This window comes from Bos grunniens, chromosome 20 (assembly GCF_055505025.1).
Source record: "Bos grunniens cultivar Pamir isolate PY7600 chromosome 20, Bosgru_T2T1.0, whole genome shotgun sequence".
NCBI classification, from domain to species: domain Eukaryota; kingdom Metazoa; phylum Chordata; class Mammalia; order Artiodactyla; family Bovidae; genus Bos; species Bos grunniens.
Window position 1 is genome coordinate 49,562,241 of NC_141184.1, and position 22,163 is coordinate 49,584,403.

Genomic DNA, 22,163 nt, shown 5'->3' on the forward strand with positions numbered 1-22,163 from the left:
GAATACCAGACCACCTGACCTGCCTCTTGAGAAATCTGTATGCAGGTCAGGAAGCAACAGTTAGAACTGGACATGGAACAACAGACTGGTTCCAAATTGGGAAAGGAGTACATCAAGGCTGTATATTGTCATCCTGCTTATTTAACTTATATGCAGAGTACATCATGAGAAATACTGGACTGGATGAAGCACAAGCTATAATCAAGATTGCCGGGAAAAATACCAATAACCTGAGATATGCATATGACACCACCCTTATGGCAGAAAGTGAAGAGGAACTAAAAAGCCTCTTGATGAAAGTGAAAGAGGAGTGAAAAAGTTGGCTTAAAGCTCAACATTCAGAAAACTAAGATCATGGCATCCGGTCCCATCACTTCATGGGAAATAGATGGGGAAACAATGCAAATAGTCACAGACTTTATTTTCTTGGGCTCCAAAATCACTGCAGATGGTGACTGCAGCCATGAAATTAAAAGATGCTTGCTCCTTGGAAGAAAAGTTATGACCAACCCAGACAGCATATTCAAAAGCAGTCATTACTTTGCCAACAAAGGTCCGTCTAGTCAAGACTATGGTTTTTCCAGTAGTCATATATGGATGTAAGAGTTGGACTATAAAGAAAGCTGAGTGCAGAATTGATGCTTTTGAAACTGTGGTGTTGGAGAAGACTCTTGAGAGTCCCTTGGACTGCAAGGAGATCCAACCAGTCCATCCTAAAGGAAATCAGTCCTGAATATTCATTGGAAGGACTGATTTTGAAGCTGAAACTCCAATACTTTGGCCACCTGATGTGAAGAGCTGACTCATTTGAAAAGACCCTGACGCTGGGAAAGATTAAAGACAGGGAGGAGAAGGGGATGACAGAGGATGAGATGGTTGGATGGCATCACCGACTCAAGGGACACGAGTTTGAGTGGACTCTGGGAGTTGGTGATGGACAGAGAGGCCTGGCATGCTGCAGTCCATGGGGTCGCAAGGAGTCAGACACGACTGAGTGACTGAACTGAACTGAACCAAACTATGAACATTATAATAAGGAAGACTAGTTTACTACAAATATTCTATGAAATAATAACATCTAATCAAATTTCAGATTTCAGGTCTCCCTAAATGACAACAGTTACTGAGAACAGTGTTTGAAACGTAACAGACATTCAATAAGTATTTCCTGAATGAAACTAAAAGTACATATAATCCTCACTTTTAGATAGCTAGAATTTTATTGTATTGATAGATGGACATTTATTTTAGAGGATTTAAAGAAAACTATTTCACCTATCAATTGTATTTACCTATCAAATAATTTACTACATCTAAAACCTACTTAACAGTGTTAAATATCTGCCCATGTGTTATAGCTTAAGAGTCATTAAATAAAAATCTATTTGTGGCAAATACTCACACGAACCAAGAAAAAAAAAGATTTCCAGATTTTTATTTCTGGAACTGTACACCAGGTATTAAAGTACAACAAATACAAAATAATGCTCAAAAAAATCAGTGTTTATGTACAAATATTAAAATCAATGCAACAATAGCAACTTCCTCTTGAACATCTGATACTAAAACTTGTTCTGATTGTCACTAATCAATCTCATACTCACGGCGTACTTATTTCAAACCGGGACAACTGGAATCACTGGTTGTCTAAAAGGAGTTTTAATATCTACCACATTTAACAATAAAACTAACAGTTTCCTCCTTTCAGTGAAAAAATTAAGAACTTTTTAAAAAACATAGTACTGTCAATATTTTTATAAATTATTTCAATTTCCATTTGTAGACAATGTGCTTTGAAACTCTGGGCAAACAATCTCCTTGGTGGTCAGGTTGATTCATTAGTTTACATTCAAAGTTGAAATATTTACTAGAGACTTTGGTTAAATTAAATAGTTTTACTATGCTCTATTAGATTTGATGTTCTCAAATATTATGACCCTCAATTGTAAAAATTAAAAAGGAAACAATTGCACAGTTCTTTGACCTAATTGTACAGACTTTAGTATTGTTTAAACAGTATTCTACATCCTTCAAGTAAATTCAGCAGTTGACCATAACAAGAGGAAAACTAAACACTGAAAAAGCTAGCATGAAAAAGTGGAGTACAACTAACAAAAGTAAAGTATTGCTATAATCACAGCACCAGTTTCACTTCTAAATGAATCCGCTGTCCTCTTCAAACCCCCTGTACATAAAAAGACACATCAGCCAACACTGCAACTGCTCACCGTGGATTTTTGGTTTGTTCATATGAAAATAATATGGCAAAGAAAAAAAAGAATTTATCACAGTTTGTTATAAGAATTGTGCTTAACACTTAATAATAAAGGCATTATTGTTTCTTCATAAGACTGCAAATCAGTTATTTTCACGCTCTCAAACGCAATTCTTCTAAGAAACAGTAACAAATTCTCTGTTAAGATGCTTAAACGGAGAGGAAAAAAAACCCAGTAAACCCAGATTTAAAAGGAAATTCAATAAATAGTTATTTTACATGAATAAAGCCAGAGGGGTACAGTTTATGAATGTCACATCAAGCATGCACAAAAATGGTATCATACATGGAGGAAGCAGTCAGAAAATACTGAATTAGATCTAAAAAGATATGAAGAATTTACATATATATACAAAAATCTTGCAAATTATTGCCTCATTTTAACAAGGAATTAAAAGTAAACGTTACCAGCTAGTTAGCACTCTCTAAGAGGCTAAAATCAGATTGGTGTTTAAAAATCTATTAAACTAGCTGGAATTTATTTTTCTCTCATATCATTTCTGGATTTTGGTCAAAAATCTTTATTTAAATAACTAAAGTGTCCATTCAACTTGCTGATAATCAAAACTTTAGATAAGAAACACTGTTTCCATCTTATATCAAGATCCCAGCAATGCATAGATAAACTGAATATATTACTGCATCAGCTACTGAGAATGGGCATGTTCATTAAGTGCAACTGGTATTAGCATTCAGTCATCTTTGTGTAAATTGTTTTATACAGACCAGCCACTGTAAACCCAGAGTAAAAATTAAAGTTATGACAATGGAAGATTGTGGCCGGTATCTTACTAAATTATAGATGTATTCATTTTTAACAAAAGAAATTAGGTTCAAAGTTTAGCACAACACCACAGCAATATGAAGCTGATAACTTGGATAAAAATATCTGAAAGCAACAAAAAGCCCAGGCTACCCATTATTTACTGTGTGCATACAGGAATGCGGACTTTAGATGTATAAATTAGAGACTGACTTTAAGTTATTAATTTAACTACTTTCGTCCACTGTGCTAAACTAACTTTTTAAGTAAATGTGCTAATGCGTAAACACTTCAAAGCAATCTTCATTAAAATGCTGCAAAGAAAAACAAGAATACAAATCATCCAAAACAAAGGATGTCATTGCAGTTCACAGTTTGTATAATAAATACCCTCCCTTTCCATCACTAAGGTCACTACATTCTATCTATTCATCAGCACAACCTTGAAGCGACTTATACTTAAAAATATCAGCAATGTAGCCAAATATCTAAGTTTTGGCAAAGCAAGACAACTAGTAGAAATTGAAAATTTTAATTAAGATGGTGCAAAAAAAAAGGAAAATTCTGTGTTTTAACTGAACTATAAAAGCAAAGCTTATCACATCCTAACACTGCATTACATATTGCATGAATTCACCTTATAACTTAAAGATGCATGTCTACAGAGCAAAAATGGCCAGAGTTTATGACAATGGTTTCTCATTCACAATGTTTAGAATAAAAATAAAAGTGAGTTTTGAGACGCATCTGAACGTCAATCACTTTTTAGAACTTAAAAGTGGTAACGTACCATTGTATTTCAGATAGAAACTCACATTTTTTCTTGCCAACTGGTCCAAGCTAAACAGAAAAGTTTAAATGTACTTCAAGGTTCTACTGCATTATGTGTAGGATCTAGAAATCCCACCTAAATATTAACATTTGAACTGCAGCACTACACAACAACTGAAAAAGTGTCCCAAATGTAAACCAGTCTAAGTGGCAACGTCCTTGGCTTTGTCGACTGTGCCCTGCAAGTCAACTGCCTCAGGAAAAACGAAGTTAGCAACGACCGGTATGGTTTTTATGATTACAATCTTGATAATGGTGGACAAAACCCCATCTAAATTCCGTATTTTCAAATGCCAATTTTTTAGCCAATAAATGAAGTTACACAGAAGTCTTCTGGCAGTAAAATGACCAATTCTGTGTAAGGTAGCCCTGGTCTAGAATTTTGAAACAGGATCCAAGCAAGCGTCTTCATAATTTGCACGCAGTTCCTCGTGCTGGCTTCTATAAAGATGGACTTGCTGTTTTGTAAACTGAAGTGCTCTAGTTGAATAACATGAGAGAAGTTTCCATTTTTAAAAAAATCCTTGCATGTTTGTGCAGTTTAAAGAAACCTACCCCTGCTTTTATTTAATTAAGAAAATAAAACCAAAAAATGCTACATTGAGCAGGGATCAGGATCGGTACCTGTAAACATTGTTATTCCACTGCATCCATTACGGCAAAAGGAATTTACACGAATAGAAGCCACTCCATTCAGTTCAGAACATCTGTGCTGGTTTTGAGCTGGTGGCCTCTGTCTACAGGTTTTAAAAATGGGAGTGAGGGCAGTGGGGAACAGAAAAGAATAGAAAAAGAAGGGAGTGGGGAAGAGGTATTGGGGATGAGGAAGAGATAAGCAGAGCTTAAAGCTGCACCACAGAGTTCAATCTTAGTTCCCAACTCTGCTGATCATAGTTCATTTCCACATTTATGGATTGAAAATGAAAATACTCTTGATAAATCAAGATATAGTTCTATACATACTGACATCACTGATGTCATAGTGAAAAAAGTTCAAACTTCCAGTGAAAGACTAAGCAAACCTGATACTTTCCTGGTACTGGTACTGCACACCCACTGTTTCTGGGCCCTTCACTCGCTTCATTCAGAATGCAGGGCGGCATGCTGATGCAGAGCGTGGGCACTGATGAAACCATTGGTCTCGTTGGCAGACAGACTGCCAAAGTCAGCCACAGACACGGCCATTTTGGCACTGGTGATATGATGTGTGTGATTTTCAAAGTCTACACCCAAATTATTTACAGAAACCTCATTCATAAAGGATTCAGGAACAGCAATGCCCATTTTCAATCTCTTTGCTGGTCTTTCTGACTCTTCACTGCACATGTTCATGGGGTTCAGCTCTGAGTGATAAAATCCAGTCTCAAATAAATTAAAACAATCACTTTCCCCATTGCTGGGCAGGGTGAGTAACTCCTCCGTTACAACAGGCACATGATTGACTTGTCCACGGGGCGTGTTGCCCAGTGGAGGAAAGCTATCATCCAAACAATTCACATCCGTTGGATTGCAGACGGTCGCTACGCTGTTGGTCAAAGCTAAAAAGAAATGAGAAATGGTTTCAGTAAGTGGTCCTACATCATGTGACAAAGAGGATATAATTCTGTCCCACATTACACTAAAAAATGTTCTTACCTGTCAAATCACTGGCAGTGAAAGAGTTGAGAATGTTTAGCTGTTGATCAGGTACAGGCTCAGGTCGGTTAGAAGTTAAGGCTGAAGAATTTACTGTCCCACCCAGAGCTTCTGTTTCATCCACCAAACGATCCATATAGTCCCTAAAAAACACACCCAAATAATGCTGTGACTGCTTATCACAGTTAAAAACAAAAATCCCTGAAGTCAAGCCCAGGGTACTTACGTAACTCCAGGGTGATGGTTATATCGTTTCTTTCCAAATTTTGTCTGTTGAGCAAAGTAATCATAACGCTCAGATTTCTTCCACATATAGTAGAATGCTACACATTCAGCAACTGTTCTAGTTCTCACCTAATAAAAAAAGTTGAATTTTTTTTAAAAACCAAAAAATTCTACACATTTTTAGTAACTTTTTTTTTTTTTTTAACACCCATGGGTCTTATTTTCTATCTTTCTAATTATGAAATTCTGAATATGTTACTAGTAAACTGTTTTTATTTTCACACTATTTAATAATGAGGCTACCTTTAAAAGCACAAGGCTTTTTATTTAAATCAGAATGTAATAATAATAATAAATGTGCATCCAGAAATTATCTTACACCTTTACTGAAAATCTTAAAACACTGACATACTTTACTTTTCTTCACTGAACTTTCACCATGATTCTGACTGTACCAAGGGTACTTGTTAACCCTGAGTGATCCATGAATGAGCCTCAATGGGATATAGTAATTCCCAAAATGTCATTCAAGTACACTTTTCTAGGGAGAAGGGTGCAGCCTCATCAGATTATCAAAGGGCTCCATGACCCAAAAGAGACTCCATTTGTAAAGGGATCAGTACTCAACCGCATCTGGAATTTAAGATGATTGCCAGCTAAAGGCAAGATTTTTCCTCTATCATGCATCTCTTAGCTGCAACAAAGTCTGGTAGAAAATAAAAAATGATAATAAAATTTGAGCCTCATTCAACTTGGCTCCACATCCAGACTAGGGTTTCTCTAACTATACACAGCTAAAGGTATGAATTCAGATGTACAGAAAAAAATTCCGTATCTTTACCCAATAAACACTTTCTCCCCTGCTTAATTACACAATAAGGAAGTTTTAGAACCTCTATTGTGATTAGTGGCTTTGTTATAAGATCATAATATAGGAACAAGCATTTTAAACCAAGAAATAAAGTATACCTTTCAATAAACACATTAACTATAAGTCTCCAAAACTTGAAAGCAATCAAGATGTCCTTCAAATGGTAAATGGATAAACAAACTGATACATCCATACAATGGGATATTATTCAGTGATAAAAAGAAATGAGCCACAAAAAAACATGGAGGAACTTTAAATGCATATTATTTAAGTCAAGAAGCCAATCTGCAAAGGCTACATACTGTATGATTCCAAGTATATGACACAATTTTTAGGTCACTGAAACTATTCTGTAGGATACTACAGTGGTTGATAGGTATTGTCATATATTTTTCAAAATCCATAGAATATATAACACAAAGAGTGAATCCCAATGTAAACTATAAACTTTAGGGGATAAAAATATGACAATGTAGATTTATCAGCTGTAACAAATATACCACTCTGGTGTGGGATGCTGATGGAGGAAGAAGCCATGTATGTGCAGGAGCAGGAAATACATGGGACTTCTACTTTCTCAATTTGGCTATGAACTTAAAACTGCTCTAAAAAATAAAGTCAATTTTTTTAAAAGTGTGTATATATTCTAAAAAGCTTGAGATAATTATCTCTCATTAAAATATGATTTGTTTATACTTTCTTTTTGTCCTAAGGAAACTAGAATTCTGAAATATTTAACTGGATATTCAATGTCTATTGCTATTCAATATTCTAGGCCTACTGCTTTTTAAAGATTTTATATTTCAGAGCAGTATTGGGTTTGTGGCTCAGATGGTAAAGAATCTGCCTGCAATGTAGGAGACATGGGTTCAATTCCATGTTGAAAAGATCCCCTAGAGTGGGAACTGGCAACCCACTCCAGTATTCTTGCCTGGAGAATCCCATAGACAGAAGAGCCTGGCAGACCATGGGGTCACAAACAGTCAGACACAACTGAGCGACTAGATGACATGACATTGAATTTACAGAAAGACTGATCAGAAAGTAACCAATATGTTAATAGCATGGGAGCATTAACAAGTTATAGCTTCCCCCCCCCACCCAAGTGACTTATAAATTAGTTGCTTATATTCATTGTAATCACTAAGCAATTTTTCTGTTTGTTTATGTCTAATTTGTCTAACTTACCTTATTCTTCTGTATAAGATGAAAATCTTTTCCAAAAAGCATGAGTGCATGTTCAAAGCTCCGGCATTCTTCTTCTGTCCATGCAGTCATTCCTTCTAAAGAAAATTTAAAACAAAACAAATTGGTCTCAAAACTCATATATACAAATCACTAATTTACTTACAGTATGGTTTCCTAATAAAAAACTATAAACTTCTACACACACACACATACAAGTCCTTAATCCTAACTAAAAAAATTTAGACTACCAAAATATAAACATTGGGTTTTTTTCTCTGTATAATGAGACAAGAATTTATTTTTTTCCCTACAATTTATGTTCATTGTTTTTCTGATTTTTTTTTTTTAAACAATGAGCATTTTTAATTAGAAAAAAATAAAATGCTATTTCCTCTATGGAAAGAAAAGCCTTACTTCGGTCTTACATCAAAATCATTTATGGTCTCTTTTAATTACAGACCATAAATAATCAACACATATTTATTTAAAGTCAATTTGCAGAGTGCTATACTGCAGAAATATAAAAGGAATAAAAAACAGCTTATGCTCTCAAAAGACTAAGTCCCATTCAACTTCCCAGCAGATATTAATACTGATGCATTAAATCTACTTGAAGCAGAGGAGACTTGAAGTGCCCCACTCACAGTGGAGGCCTGGTCCCCAAAGCCATTCACAGCAGTCCACCACAAAGGTGAAAAACAGTTTGACTGAAAAAGAAAATCTTAGAAACCTTAAACTAAAGAAAAATTAAATGCACTTAGCATTTCAGAGTTTTGAGAGCTTAAAATAATTTTTTCAGAAAAGCAGCTACTACAAGGAAACCTTTCAATAGACTATTTCATCCACAAGTTTTGATGCATTGTTTTCAGCTTTTATATTTTTCCAAGTTTATTTATATTATATTATTAAGCATTATTTCACTCTACATACTTAATGAAAGCTGTGGTGCATGCAATCCATTTATATGACAAAAATATTGAAATTAAAGTTAACCATTTTCCTTGACATACACAAATCAAAACCTAAGCACTATAATAATAGTTACATGATTACTAAAAATATACTTCTTGCATGTTTACTATACATGTTTGGAATATATTATATGTTTCTTTTTTAATTTTTTAATCTCCTTTTCATTTCCTGTCTGGTTTGAGAAAGAAAAAACAACTTTTTCCCCCAATGAAACCATAAAATCATTCTTATTAATTACTTTGGATATACTGTCATCTCTGGGGTCTGCTTTGTTCTGGAGGTGACAGGGGGGTAACTAATTTGTATTTGAACAATCTCTGGTATGTCTAAAAATAGAAGGCAAGAAAAGGAAAAAATTACTTGCTATGAAGATGAACACGGATACACAAAAGTGTGACAAGACTACGCCGTCCTTTGTGATACTTTGCTTATTCTGGTCCCAAAGACCAGCCCCTGTCCTTTCCCTCTCTTGATCCCAAGTGCTTCTTACCTTGAGATGCCTTGCCATTGCAACAGTATCTTTCGATTGCTTCCTTTATATTATGGTTACACTTGAGAAGTTCATATAATGCCTAAGGGAAAGAGAAAAAAAAATATTCAACAAAATTAACCAAAAGTTCATACTTAGCAGCATTCAAAACAAACACACACACAAACAAAAACATGTGCATTTTAAGAATCCTGACAAATACCAGCTGAAATGCTAATTTTAGGACATCTGAAGCGTATGTTTGCTTAGATATTTTATTTATCCTATACACTGACTCAGGAGAAGGCAATGGCACTCCACTCCAGTACTCTTGCCTGGAAAATCCCATGGACAGGGGAGCCTGGTGTGCTGCAGTCCATGGGGTCGCTGGGAGTCGGACACGACTGAGCGACTTCACTTTCGCTTTTCACTTTGATGCACTGGAGAGGGAAATGGCAACCCACTCCAGTGTTCTTGCCTGGAGAATCCCAGGGACGGGGGAGCCTGGTGGGCTGCCGTCTATAGGGTCACGCGGAGTCAGACACGACTGACGTGACTTAGCAGCAGTATACACTGACTCTGGTATCCCAGGAGTTTTTTCATTCTCACTCTACTGCTCAGAAGTCATCTACCAGTATCATTCCTCGCTTTTTTATTTTTTTTAATTGCTAGATCTTCTGAGCTGGTAGAATTCTCCTATTTTAAATGTTTATGTTAAGACTCATGGTCTTGTCTCTTGTTACCACCTACTCCCTGACTTTTAGAGTTTTACTAAAAGACAACAGCAGCAGGCCTAGAGTAGAAGGATAGATATTTTAATGACTGGAGTTGATAATGGTCTTAGTTATTTCCATCTACTATGGAAGATACCATTTTTTAAAAATTAGAATTTCCTCCCATTAAATCTGTTTCGAATTATGAATATACTAAATAGCAGCAGACAGAACTCAATTGAAAGTTAACTAATAATCTACTTTGTCAAGTACGTGTCAAGAAAGGCAAGTATATGAGTAAACCTATTAACACATTAATAGGTTAATAATCAATACATCAATAATCAACCATTAAAAACAATCTCAACAGTTGCTAAAAAAGCTTCAAATAAATCAGTACCTATTTTTATTTTTAAAAAGACAAAAAGTGTAATAGTTATAAGTAGCTAGATATTATCTTATTCTAAGAAAACAGCCGGCATCAAACCATGGCTGGTATTATGCTTAATGTAAAAACCTGAGGTGTATTCTGTGGTCACTCACTCAGCTGTGTCCAGCTCTTTGAGATCCCAGGGACTATAGCCCACCATCCTCTGTCCAAAGGATTTTCTAGGCAATACTAGAGTGGGTTGTCATTCTCTTCTCCAGGGGATCTTCCCAACCCAGGGATTGAACCCGAGTCTCTTGTGTCTCCTGCATTGGCAGGAGGATTCTTTACCACTGGGCCACCTAGGAAGCTCTTTCAACAAAAGCAGGCCTCAAACCACCATTACTACCAAAAGTCTCTCAGAGTTATGGCTAATGTAGTAGGACATATAATAAGAATAAGAGATATAATAACGGTGAGGAAGGAATAAAAGTCTAATTTAAAAAAACAAACAAACAAACAAACAAAAAAAAAACAAAGAAAAAAAAAGTCTAATTTAATAATAATTTTAAGACTAGAAAACCTAAGAGAAACAACTGAAAAATCATTATACTAGTTTCAATAGCTTGAGAAAAAAAATGTTAATCTATATATTTCTCTAAATCAATAATATACAAATACAAATATACTAGAGATCCCATTTACAAAGCTAAATACATGCACACATTTCAAGACAATGAGGAATCAATTAGACACATGTGATATTTAAACAAAAACATTCAAGTGATTAAAAAAAATCAAATAAACAGAGAATCAGATCATGCTCTTCAAATAGAAGGTTTAATGTTTTAAAGGTACTAATTCTTCCAAAATTAACTTACAGTTTTAACAAAATATCAGTAGAAAAATCCAACAGGATTTCCTTTTGACAGCTGACAAAACTGCTCTTAAGTTCAGCTAGTATGGCTTCTCTATGTTATTTGGAAATTCAAGTTTGAGTCCACCTATCTCTGGGCACCCATTAATCAAGATTAACTAGACTAGCAATAACAAGTGAAAAGGTATATGAGAGGGGTAAAACAATGCCAGAGAGAAAAAACCCTGATAAGCCATACTCCTACGCTTATCCCACATACCCTCAGGAGACTGCTCTGCACCTACAAGTACACAGTACTTAACAGATAACCCTAAAGCAAATTTATACACACTTAATAGACATTAACTTTAACCACTTCCTTAATAAAGTTCAAGAATAATCCAAGAAGTAACTTCATTGTAAAATCTCAAAGTCCAAGCATAGAGAATGTCTAAATATACGATGGAATATACAGTCACCAAGAATGAACTATTAAAGAAATCTAAATAGCAAATAAAATGAGATTAAGGGATTAAAAGGATACAAAATGGTATCTAAAGTACAATATATGTGTGTATAAAGGAAAAAAAGCCAGAAGACATGAAATAACACAGAACGGTTATCATTAGGTCCTGGGGTTTTTTTAAACCAGTATCTTCCAAGTTTTAGAATCAGAAAGAGACAGCCAGTTCATACATTAAAAACGTTTTAATCAAATGTAAGAATATTAAGAAGATACTACATTAGTTAGCTGCTACTTCAACAAAAATTGATGTATACCTGTTCATTGTCCCTTGTATGTGTTCCTGCAGAAATCCGATCCATTATTTTTTCATTTCCAGTTCTTAATGAGGTCTCAACAAGGTACTCCTTAACTTTGCTCTCCAAAACCACACCAGGACGCCAAAGCAACTGGTCTTCATTTTCATACACTGATAGAGAACATCCCATTAACATGTTAAATGTATCAACACACTACAAGATGTACACAAACTGTTCTCCCTCTTCCTATACAAGTTAACTAACTTTGAAGACCCTGGTCATCTGATCGTCTGGCAAGCTGAGTCTTTCATCAATAAAGGTTTAAAACAATTTTTTTTAAACTTTATTAAGGATCAAGTATTCCAGTGACTAAAGCAAGCAAGTTTTTTTGGTGGTTGGATTTACCAAATTAGAGGCTTTCTCTGTAGTCTAATGGAGACTTTTCTAAGTAGTCTAATATAAAACCCAGCAGTGGTATCTTACATTCTTCTAATGAGGGGGTAAAAGTAACCTGTGTAAATTCAGTAATAACTTTACCGAAAATTTCTCTTTAACTCCCTAAATGACTCTATGAAATGTCTAGAGGTTAAAAATTGCAAAAAAATGAAAATAAACCAACAGAAATAAAAATATCAGCCAGTAATGAAATAACTAGGAAAGATCTATCTTCCCTTTAATATACTGATGAAAAATGGAAAAGAATGGTAAACAGTAAGAGAAGCAAAGTTTCCACCTTTTAAATAAGCTCATACTTAATAGGCAAACATCACTAAAACAAACTGTATATTTTATTAATGTAAACACTGCTGCCATTCTCAAAGCTTCCACTCCACACTATAAAGTCACACAGATGGCCCAAGTATTTATCCCATTGCTCCAACTTCAATCCATTCTTTAAGTGTATAATAATTACTAAATATAGCTAATGAAAGTAATTTACTGAGAGCTCACTATATAGCGGAGACCATAATAAGTGCTTTACACTCACAACTGTGTAAGGCAGGCACTACTACTCCCAATGAGCTGGAAATTAAAAATAAAGTGTGCCTATGAAGCAATCAGACTGAACTTTTGAGGTAAGCTTCTGGAACCAGTTTCTTTATTCTTTGGTCAAAATTTAAATAGGTAAAATAGTTTGAGTTTATCTCCTCTTAAGAGAGAGAAGGTATATGCTCCTTTCTGAAGGTGCAGAACTGAGCAAATATCACCTCCATCATGTCTCATCTGAGGACTGGCTGCTGCTGAACATGTACTCTGCCCAGGGCCAAATCTATGTGGTTTCCAAGTTGAGCTAGGAAAGTGTACCTGGATTTTTACTTCCCACCACCTCATCCATCCACATTTTCAGAACTAGCTATAGTTAGAATCTATCAAAAATGTGAGGAAAACTGATTACACTTAAATAGGGGTGTGTAACAAAAGCAGCAGAATCCTTGAAGTGAAGTCAAAGTCGCTCAGTCACGTCTGACTCTTCGTGACCCCATGGACTATACAGTCCATGGAATTCTCTAGGCCAGAATACTGGAGTGGGTAGCCTTTCCTTTCTCCAGGGGATCTTACCAACGCAGGGATCAAACCCAGGTCTCCCCCATTGCAGCCGGATTCTCTACCAGCTGAGCCACAAGGGAAGCCTGAGAATATTGGTGTGGGTAGCCTATCCGTTCTCCAGCAGATCTTCCTGACCCAGGAATCAAACGGGGTCTCCTGCATTCCAGGTAGATTCTTTACCAATTGAGTTATCAGGGAAGCCCTGAATCCTTACATTCTATCCTTCCAGGGCTGGGGCAAGGGAACTTCTTCCAGCTTCATTTTTCTTAAGCATTTCTTCCCCAAAAGATTTTATCCCTCTGTTTTCATTATCTCGGGTGATACAGTGCTACCAGCTCCCACTGGAGTTGGGTGTAGGCCAAAGAGCTGTACATTAAGAGCAGCTCCACTATTTTAACAGGTGCGTAGCACACTAAGCCGCACCGCAAGAGGCGGGGGGACGGAGGAGGTGGGCAGCGGTTCTCTGAGTCTCATGGTTAATTCTGATATATTCCTGAGTCAGGCTAACTCTTCCCCTACTCCAAATCTATCTTTACATTCACAAGATGAGTATACAATCAGGTACTGAAGTAAACATATTGAGAGATAACTTGGCTTACCAAATATTATCAAAATTAAAAGCCTTTCTTACCTTTCTCATTACCAGCATATTCTCCGAGATAAGGTGGAATCTCTGCTTGATATTGTAAACCAATCATTATTTCCTTCAGAAAAATTTAGAAGTAGAAACAACTTATTATAAAAATAAATACTGGGAAAAAAGTTCCAATTCATTCATCAGTTACTACAAGTCTAAAGTTATCTTGCAAAATTACCTTAAATTATTTCAGAAATGTTTTTAAAAGCTACTTTAAGCCAAATGATGTAAAGCTGCAATGGTAACTTAACATACCTTCCTCAGATCTTCAGGTGAGTTACCACTGTCTGTTTCAACATCTTCAACCTCTGAGTCTTTATCTCCATCACACGTAGTATTTGCTTAAAAGAAGAAAATTAAATCTTTAAAAAGGGTTTTGTTGCCTTTCTTTGCAGCACCTGAAAGAGTGGCTGATATTTTGTGATAAAAATTTGCAGAGTAAATGAGATCGGCACAAATACACTAAACTTCTTGTACTAGTCTCATTTTTACACAAGTTAAGACATTGAAAACATGAAGAAAATGCTTGTTATCATTATAATTATTTGGTATACGATCATACAGTTTGGAAAGGCAAGAGGAGAAAGCAGAGCCCTGGACTACACTGATTACATTAATCCAGAGAGAGACAATCACAGAGCAGCACAATGAGTTCATAAAAATAGTCTTTTTGCACACGTAAGTGTATTGTATTGGAACTTGTTAACTGAACAGTTCTTCAACCATAAAAATACCTGAGAAATAAGCAAAACTGCATGTAAGAAATTATTTCAATCCAAAGACCTTTTAAATATTGCTGATATACATTAAAAGATAACACCAAGGAATTAAAAGGAAAGCATTAAATCAATCACTAAAACTACAAAAATACTGTTGGCAACTGATAGCAATTTTCAAAACCAGGAAAGTAGGAGCTTTTTAACAGAAACCTAAAAAATGTCTATAAAATTTCATGGCTGAACCAAGACTGGTTGCCTTAGCAACAGATGAGTCTTGAGAAAGAAAACAGCTTTGCAAAACCAAACAAATGCTTTCATTTTTAAACAGCATATTAGTTTACATCTCTCCCAATAAAAAAAAAGTTATAATCTTATTCAGATTATAATAGTATTTTATTTCAATTAAGTAAAACACTTAAAATATTCTTATGAAAACTATATTACGTAACAAAATGTACTCAAGCCAGAGTATCAGTGCTACTACTACTACTCAGTAATGATTGGATTTCTTACATCGTAAAGGTCTAGGGAAGAAGTCAGAAGTTTCATGGGAAGTCACAGATGGAGTCAGATCATCTGCGGAAGACTGAGTTTCCTCATCATCACCTGACAATAGGTCTTTTGCTATTTCCTCCTATAAGAAGAGGAATGCGACACTAGGGTTAGAAATAATTATATCCCATCAATATTGAAAAAAAATCTTGATAACATTATTCATAAACATGATGGTATTATAATACAGATAAGAACTATTAATAGTTGAAGCCTCAGGTTTGAGAAAAGTAAATTTGAAATTCTATAATTTACTTCATGTATATAATTATTTAATAACATTTACTACTTAAGTATATATAATATCTAATGATCCATACTATTACATATTTATGATATAACAAACAATCTACCCAATTTGTGGGTATACAGAGAATTTATCTGAAGTGACAAATTTTTAGTGAACTTACAACAAAAATAATCTTACTTCTAAGCAGTTAAAAGTTAAAATTAACTTTCTGCCAACTTAAATAACTAAAACAAAACAGTCTCCAAACTCCACTCTTTCAATAACTTTAAAAAGTTCAACTAATGTACCACTCAGACTAGCGATATAATTTTGAAAGAAACAGTTCTGAATTAATTTTATGTAAGTATATAGTCATCCTTGTGCCTGGCACACAGTAGGCACTCAATATTTGCTGAATGCCTATGGCCATTAAGGTCTTTGGTACATTAACATCACTTTTGAAAAGTGGAGACAACACAACTCACAGGAAGAGGTTCCAAGATGTGGATTCCTCTCCCTGCTTAAGACCTGAAAGTTGAAGAAAGCTTCCCAGGGATCCATCAGCAGAGACCATGACTATGAATTTTTCTCACCAGGGACTGGCCACCCCTACAACCAGCCTATGTTAAAGACGTACCACTGAGGTCTTGGCTGCTATGGCCGCTGTCACTCCCAGAGCCCAAGAAAACAGAACTTCTCTCCAACCTCTCCATGCCTAAGCCAGCTTGTTTGAAAACTTCTGGGGATCTATTAATCAATGCATTCATGTGTCCACAGGATCAAAAGAAGTTAGGGCAAAATCTAAGTGTAGATATAATACAGCTACACAGGAAAGATAAAAAGTTATGGAAGAAAACTCTAACATTCAAATTATTATGAAGTTATTACTAGTTTTAAAGTAGTGAGATCAAAGCCAAACAATATTCAAATCAGTCACCAAAATGACAAGAGCAACAGTCCACAAGAAGTTTACAATTCAGAATTACGAAGTACTTTAAAGAAACTAATAAAAGCAGACAATGGTAATAGATCTGGAATTCTTCTACATGCTTGTACTTACTTTGTCTAGTGTCATATCTGGTAGTTCATCTGCAAGTTCACTTGGGGAGCTATTTGCACTGGAATTTGCAACAGCTGGAATTGTAGGTTCATAGCCATAGAATGCCAATAAATCTTCTAGAGGCATGTTTCCTTCCTATTCAAGCCAGAGAACAAACATGAACTCAGTAGATGCCACAATGCTGAACGGCAGATAAACCACGATGCCATTAATGTTCACAAAGCACATATATCAAAAGAGCAGCACCAAATCAAAAACCAAGTTTTAGTTTTGTTTTTTGTACAATATACAGAAAACAGGATCAAATGCTAAGAGCTGTAATCAATATATGAACAAAAATCTAGCAATTAACACCTTAGTTTTCATTTTCCAGCATCATTTTACTTTTTAAAGACTTTGTCAAATATTTGCTTTAGGGCATACTTTTTCTTCCACTTTTCATTACTATATTCACCTTGAAGAATGACTTCATACAATTTTTAGCTTGTTTCCCTGCAATTAACAGTTGACCACTTGATTTATTCTTTGTATTAATAGGAAGATACCTAATAAGGCACCTTGGCTGAACATTTATGAACACTATTGTTTATATATCAATGTTCAAAACACAGTTATCTTTTGATATTCCTACTACTTGTATCTACATTCTCTACTAGCTATCTTTTCCCCCACAACTTTCTGATGAAGTTTGCATTACCACCAGCTTACAGATGAGAAAGCTGGGGCTTAGTTCTGCATCTGAATTCCAGGCACTCTAGCTCTCTTACTGGCGATGCTGCTTTGATAAAATTACATACTCGCTGCAGTGCTGCCTGTGTTATGAATGCTTATGCGAAGCCATATAGAGGCAGTCACTGTTTTTCCCCTCCACTAATCTGAAAATAAGTGCTGTATTTCCTTTTTAAAAATATTTTAATTCAACCACAAAGTGCATAGAACCATTTATAACTATCATTTAAATAACTTCAAAATGATACACCCCTACTGTACAGCACAGAGAACTTTACTCAGTGCTCTGCGGTGACCTAAATGGGAAGGAAATCCAAAAGAGCGGGGAGACATGTATATGTCTGGCTGATTCACTTTACTGTACAGTAGAAACTAATGTAACACGGTAAAGAAACTATACTCCAATAAAAAAAAAATTTTATGAACCCATACATCGATGAACTAGCTAATTTCTTAAATATTTTGAAGATGTTTATGTCCATCTATAAAGAGATTTGCTTTTAAAACTTGCTCACGGTTCAGTTTTCCCCTTAAAAAAACACATCTAACTTATGAAGCAAACAGCATGAAAATGTGAAGCAGAGTATGCAAAATACGCCCAGTTGACCACAACAGCGAGCTAAGGAGGACCAGTGACGCTGCCCACAGCCCACAGGGGACACAGGTTCTGGAGACCCCAAGAACTGGCCCTCACTTTTATAGCTGGGCTTCCCTGGTGGCTCAGACAGTGAAGAATCTGCTCACAAAGCAGGAGACCTGGATTTGATTCCTGGTCAGGAAGATTCCCTGGAGAAGGAAATGGCAACCCACTCCAGTATTCTTGCTCAGAGAATTCCAGGCACAGAGGAACTGGGTGGGCTACAGTCCATGGGGTCGCAAACAGTCAGACACGACTGAGTGACTAACACACTTTTGCAGTCTAGAACTTACATTCTGCACTATGCCTGAATGAAACAGGTTCATGTTATGAGCTTAGAATAAGGTATATGACAAAAGGCTAACTTGTAAATTTGCAATAGGAGACAAGCACCTTTCCAATGACCATGCCATCCATGAAATCTTTTCAGCTTGGAACTGAAATCAGTCAAAACTGCTTCGGAAGCATGGACAAATTCAGCACAAATTAAGCTGTATGGTCAGGATGAACAGAAGTTAACCCATGCCATGGGAAAACCATGAATTATTTCTCTGAAGAATGCCTCGAAGGTGCCAGAACCACGATGAGAATTTCTCTGGTCCTGCTCCTTATAAAGTCCACACAGCCCATTCCCTTTCATTCACACTACTTATGAGACTGGGTTGCAGCCTTTGCCAACCACCTGTTAGCGATATTTCTCTAAAACTTTAAAGTTTCAGATTCCCTCCATGTACTGGGGAGATGGCAATTTTCACTCATCATGCACTGATAGTCCACCTTACCATCAATATAGCACTTAATGGGTTCTAGGAACCGTGTGGCAGACTACCAGCTATAGAAAAAGAAAATTTCCAAAAAAATTCCTGCTCTCAAGGAATTCAGTCTTGGTGGAAGGAACTGATAAGTTAACAATTATAAAACACCATGACAGCTGCAATAATCAATTCTGGAACTGGTGCTATGAAATGGTGGGAAGGAAGACCTACACTCCAGGATTTAATAGCATACGATATGGAAGTGTCACACAGAGGATAATGACTGAGAGAAGTCTTGAAAGACGAAAAAGCTTTTGACAGATGAGGCTTGTATACTAGGGACCTGTGGCTTGTCATCAGAAACACTGACTGAGTAGTGACTGCCCGGAGGCAGGTGGTGCTATGAAACACAGGTCTTCTACAACTTACAGACGAGGGAGGATACTGAAAATACTCAAATGCAGAACTGCCAATTATCATGAGTGCAAAAGAAACAGTCCTGAGATACAGAATTACGTGGAGAGCCCATTGTCGTGGGGTTGCAGAGGAAGACAAGTGACCTTCAGCTGAGGGCCGAAATCTGAGAAGTGACCAATCAATCCTGTGAAGAGCATTCCAGGCAAAGGAAACAACACACTTGAGGCCTGACTGTGGTTTTCCACTAAGCCAATGGCCAGAACACGAAGAGTAGAGTGAAGCAGGGTTCAAGAGGAGATTAGAAAGAGAAACAGAGGCAGATCGCGAAAGGCTTCTCGGCAAAGAAACTTGGAATTTACTCCCAAGGCAATGGGAAGCCACTGGAGACTTATAAAACTAGAGTGACATGACTTTACTTCTTCTTAAATCCTGAGCAGCTGTATGAAGAAAAATTGTGGAAGGTGGAGAGATAAGAGAAAAGCAGGGAGATCACTTGGGAGACTCATGCTGGGTTAGTGATACAGACTTGGAAACAAGCAAATAGGTGAGATACATTCTGAGGTGGGAATCAAACGGACTATGGAGTAAAAGGGAGAAAGAAGGACAACTCCCCTGATTTCTATCTGAGCAATTAGGTGGTGGTGACTTTTATTGAGACAGAAAAGACTAAAGGACAGGAAGGCTGACGAAGGAATTAAGGAGTTCTGCAGTTGTCACAAGTTAAGTTTGAGAGGACTATGAAACATCCAAGTGGAAAAGTCAAGCTGGATGAGAGCCTGGAGCTCGGAGGATCAGGCTGGGCTAAAGATATAAATCTGGCATTCATTAACATCTAGATGATATTTAAAGCCACAGGAGTAGATGAGCTCACTCAGGGAGAGTAAAGAGAAGGGGATCTATGTTTTATTAGAAGAAGTTTTCAGATACACTACCCTATAGGCAATGGGACACGTCTGGAAAATTTTGGACATGATTTTCATTCTGAAAATAATGTCCTGGGGGAGTAGAAGAATAAGAGCCCAAATTAAAGAAGGGAATTATCCAAGCAAAATTAAGAAATAAGAATCTGTTTCTTGACTTACTTGATAGAGGGAATGTAGATAACACAGTAGTCTAAGTTGATTGCCCATTTCTGGCCTGAGAAGGTTAAATAGCTACAGTGCAATTATGAGACCAAAACAAAAGACAAACAAGTGGGATGGTAGATGATGGTTTAAGGTGAAGTTGAAGCAATGGGCTTGAATGAGTCATCCAGAAAAGGCAGAGAGAGTGAGAAAGACAAAAATTAGAACCCTGGGGTACAGGGTTTAATTGATGATATTCATCAATTAAAATAGGGGTAAATAAAGTAAAGCCCATAAATACAATGGAGAGAGATGTCAGAGGGTAGAAGTAGAACTAAGAGAAAATGCAGGATTATTAAGTTAAGGAAGAAGCAAAAATGGAGAAACCACAGATGGTCACTCAGGTCAAATATCAAAGAGAGATAAAGTAAGACAGAGAGAGACGTGAATTCTTTGTATTTGTCAATCAGGAATTACTGATGACCTTACAATCTGTTGGGAGAAGCAAAGCTGAGGACTGAATGAGTGGAGAGACAATACATATATTATAAAAGGTGAATGAAGAAGGCAACACAGGGTCAAAGGAGAATTTCCAAATGTGAGAAATGTATCAGTAGGATTCCACATTGAAATTAAAAAAAGCGGGGGGTGGGGGGGGGGGGCGGGCGGGCAGAAGAATAAACTGAAGACTAAAAGAATGAAAATTCAGGAAGAGCCTGGACTGTGGATGATACTTTTGGAATGAGAGGGGACAAAGAAAAAGCATAAAAGCTAAGTTTGCATGTGTGGGGCAAACAGAAGATCTGAGCAGTTATTCATGAAAATTCTACTTTCTCTATAAAGATACAAGTATGATCATCTGTTGAAGGAGGAAGTGGCCATCTTAGTGGAAAGCTCATTATAATAGTCAAGGGATGACACTACAATGACCCTGAGAAGGGGCTGGTGCTAAAACACAGAAATTATCTGTACTAAGACTTTGTACTAAAGCAAAACTGGAAAAGATTAATCCAGTCTCTGAAGTACTTTACAAATGAACTTTTTATTAGAGCCTATTAATAAATCACTTAGTCCTTTGAAGCATAGAAGCAATGTTTTCAAAATTGAATTAGCAAATCTCCAAGTCTCTAAGGATCCATGGTGTTGAGATCAACTCAGAAGTTTGATCTAGCACCATATTCTAGGGATGAGGACTTTATTTCTAAGGCATTTTGTTGAATCTATTTAAATTTCAAGGGTCCCATTTAAGTGCAGTCATACTTATTATAAATGAACTGTTTTATAAATTGAAGGATTTCTAACAGGAAGAGCACATGATTTAGAGACAGCTGCTGCTAAGTCGCTTCAGTCATGTCCAACTCTGTGTGACCCCAGAGATGACAGCCCACCAGGCTCCCCCGTCCCTGGGATTCTCCAGGCAAGAACACTGGAGTGGGTTGGAGTGGGTTGCCATTTCCTTCTCCAATGCATGAATGTGAAAAGTGAAAGGGAAGTTGCTCAGTCGTGTCCGACTCTTAGCAACCCCATGGACTGCAGCCTACCAGGCTCCTCCGTCCATGGGATTTTCCAGGCAAAAGTACTGGAGTGGGGTGCCATTGCCTTCTCCGATTTAGAGACAGAGGACTCCCTAATTGTTAACTACTACTGTGGGCAAATCACCTAACCCCTCTCATCTCTATCTCCTATCTGTAAACAGAAAAACACATTATTTCCTTAATCCTCTGATGCACAGCCTCACATACCAGAAATCAGGATGCATCCTATTACCAATGTACAGATTTCTCATAGCAAGGCTCCTCTCTGCTCCCATCTATGCTATTTTTTGAATCTACAGTACATCTTACCATCAACAAGGCCTCTAAGCAAGGAAATAACGCTAGTATTTCTCT

General features: G+C 36.6%; 1 protein-coding gene across 5 annotated transcripts in view; it reads right to left on the reverse strand.

The window, feature by feature from the left end:
- Nucleotides 1–1,418: 1,418 nt before the first annotated feature.
- MIER3 (MIER family member 3) overlaps nt 1,419–22,163 on the reverse strand; it is a 29,574-nt gene continuing 8,829 nt past the window's right edge. For 4 of the 5 annotated variants that reach the window (XM_086361795.1, XM_086361794.1, XM_086361796.1 and 1 more), the window contains exons 4-13: nt 16,673–16,807; nt 15,345–15,465; nt 14,368–14,453; nt 14,107–14,179; nt 11,946–12,097; nt 9,251–9,332; nt 7,789–7,883; nt 5,731–5,858; nt 5,505–5,647; nt 1,419–5,407 (exon numbers count right to left, since the gene is read on the reverse strand). In XM_086361795.1, coding sequence (XP_086217921.1) covers nt 4,950–5,407; nt 5,505–5,647; nt 5,731–5,858; nt 7,789–7,883; nt 9,251–9,332; nt 11,946–12,097; nt 14,107–14,179; nt 14,368–14,453; nt 15,345–15,465; nt 16,673–16,807 — 1,473 coding nt within the window. In that variant the 3' untranslated portion in view covers nt 1,419–4,949. Of the gene's footprint in view, nt 5,408–5,504; nt 5,648–5,730; nt 5,859–7,788; nt 7,884–9,250; nt 9,333–11,945; nt 12,098–14,106; nt 14,180–14,367; nt 14,454–15,344; nt 15,466–16,249; nt 16,414–16,672; nt 16,808–22,163 lie in introns of those variants that run through there. The other variant, XM_086361798.1, reaches the window with a different exon arrangement.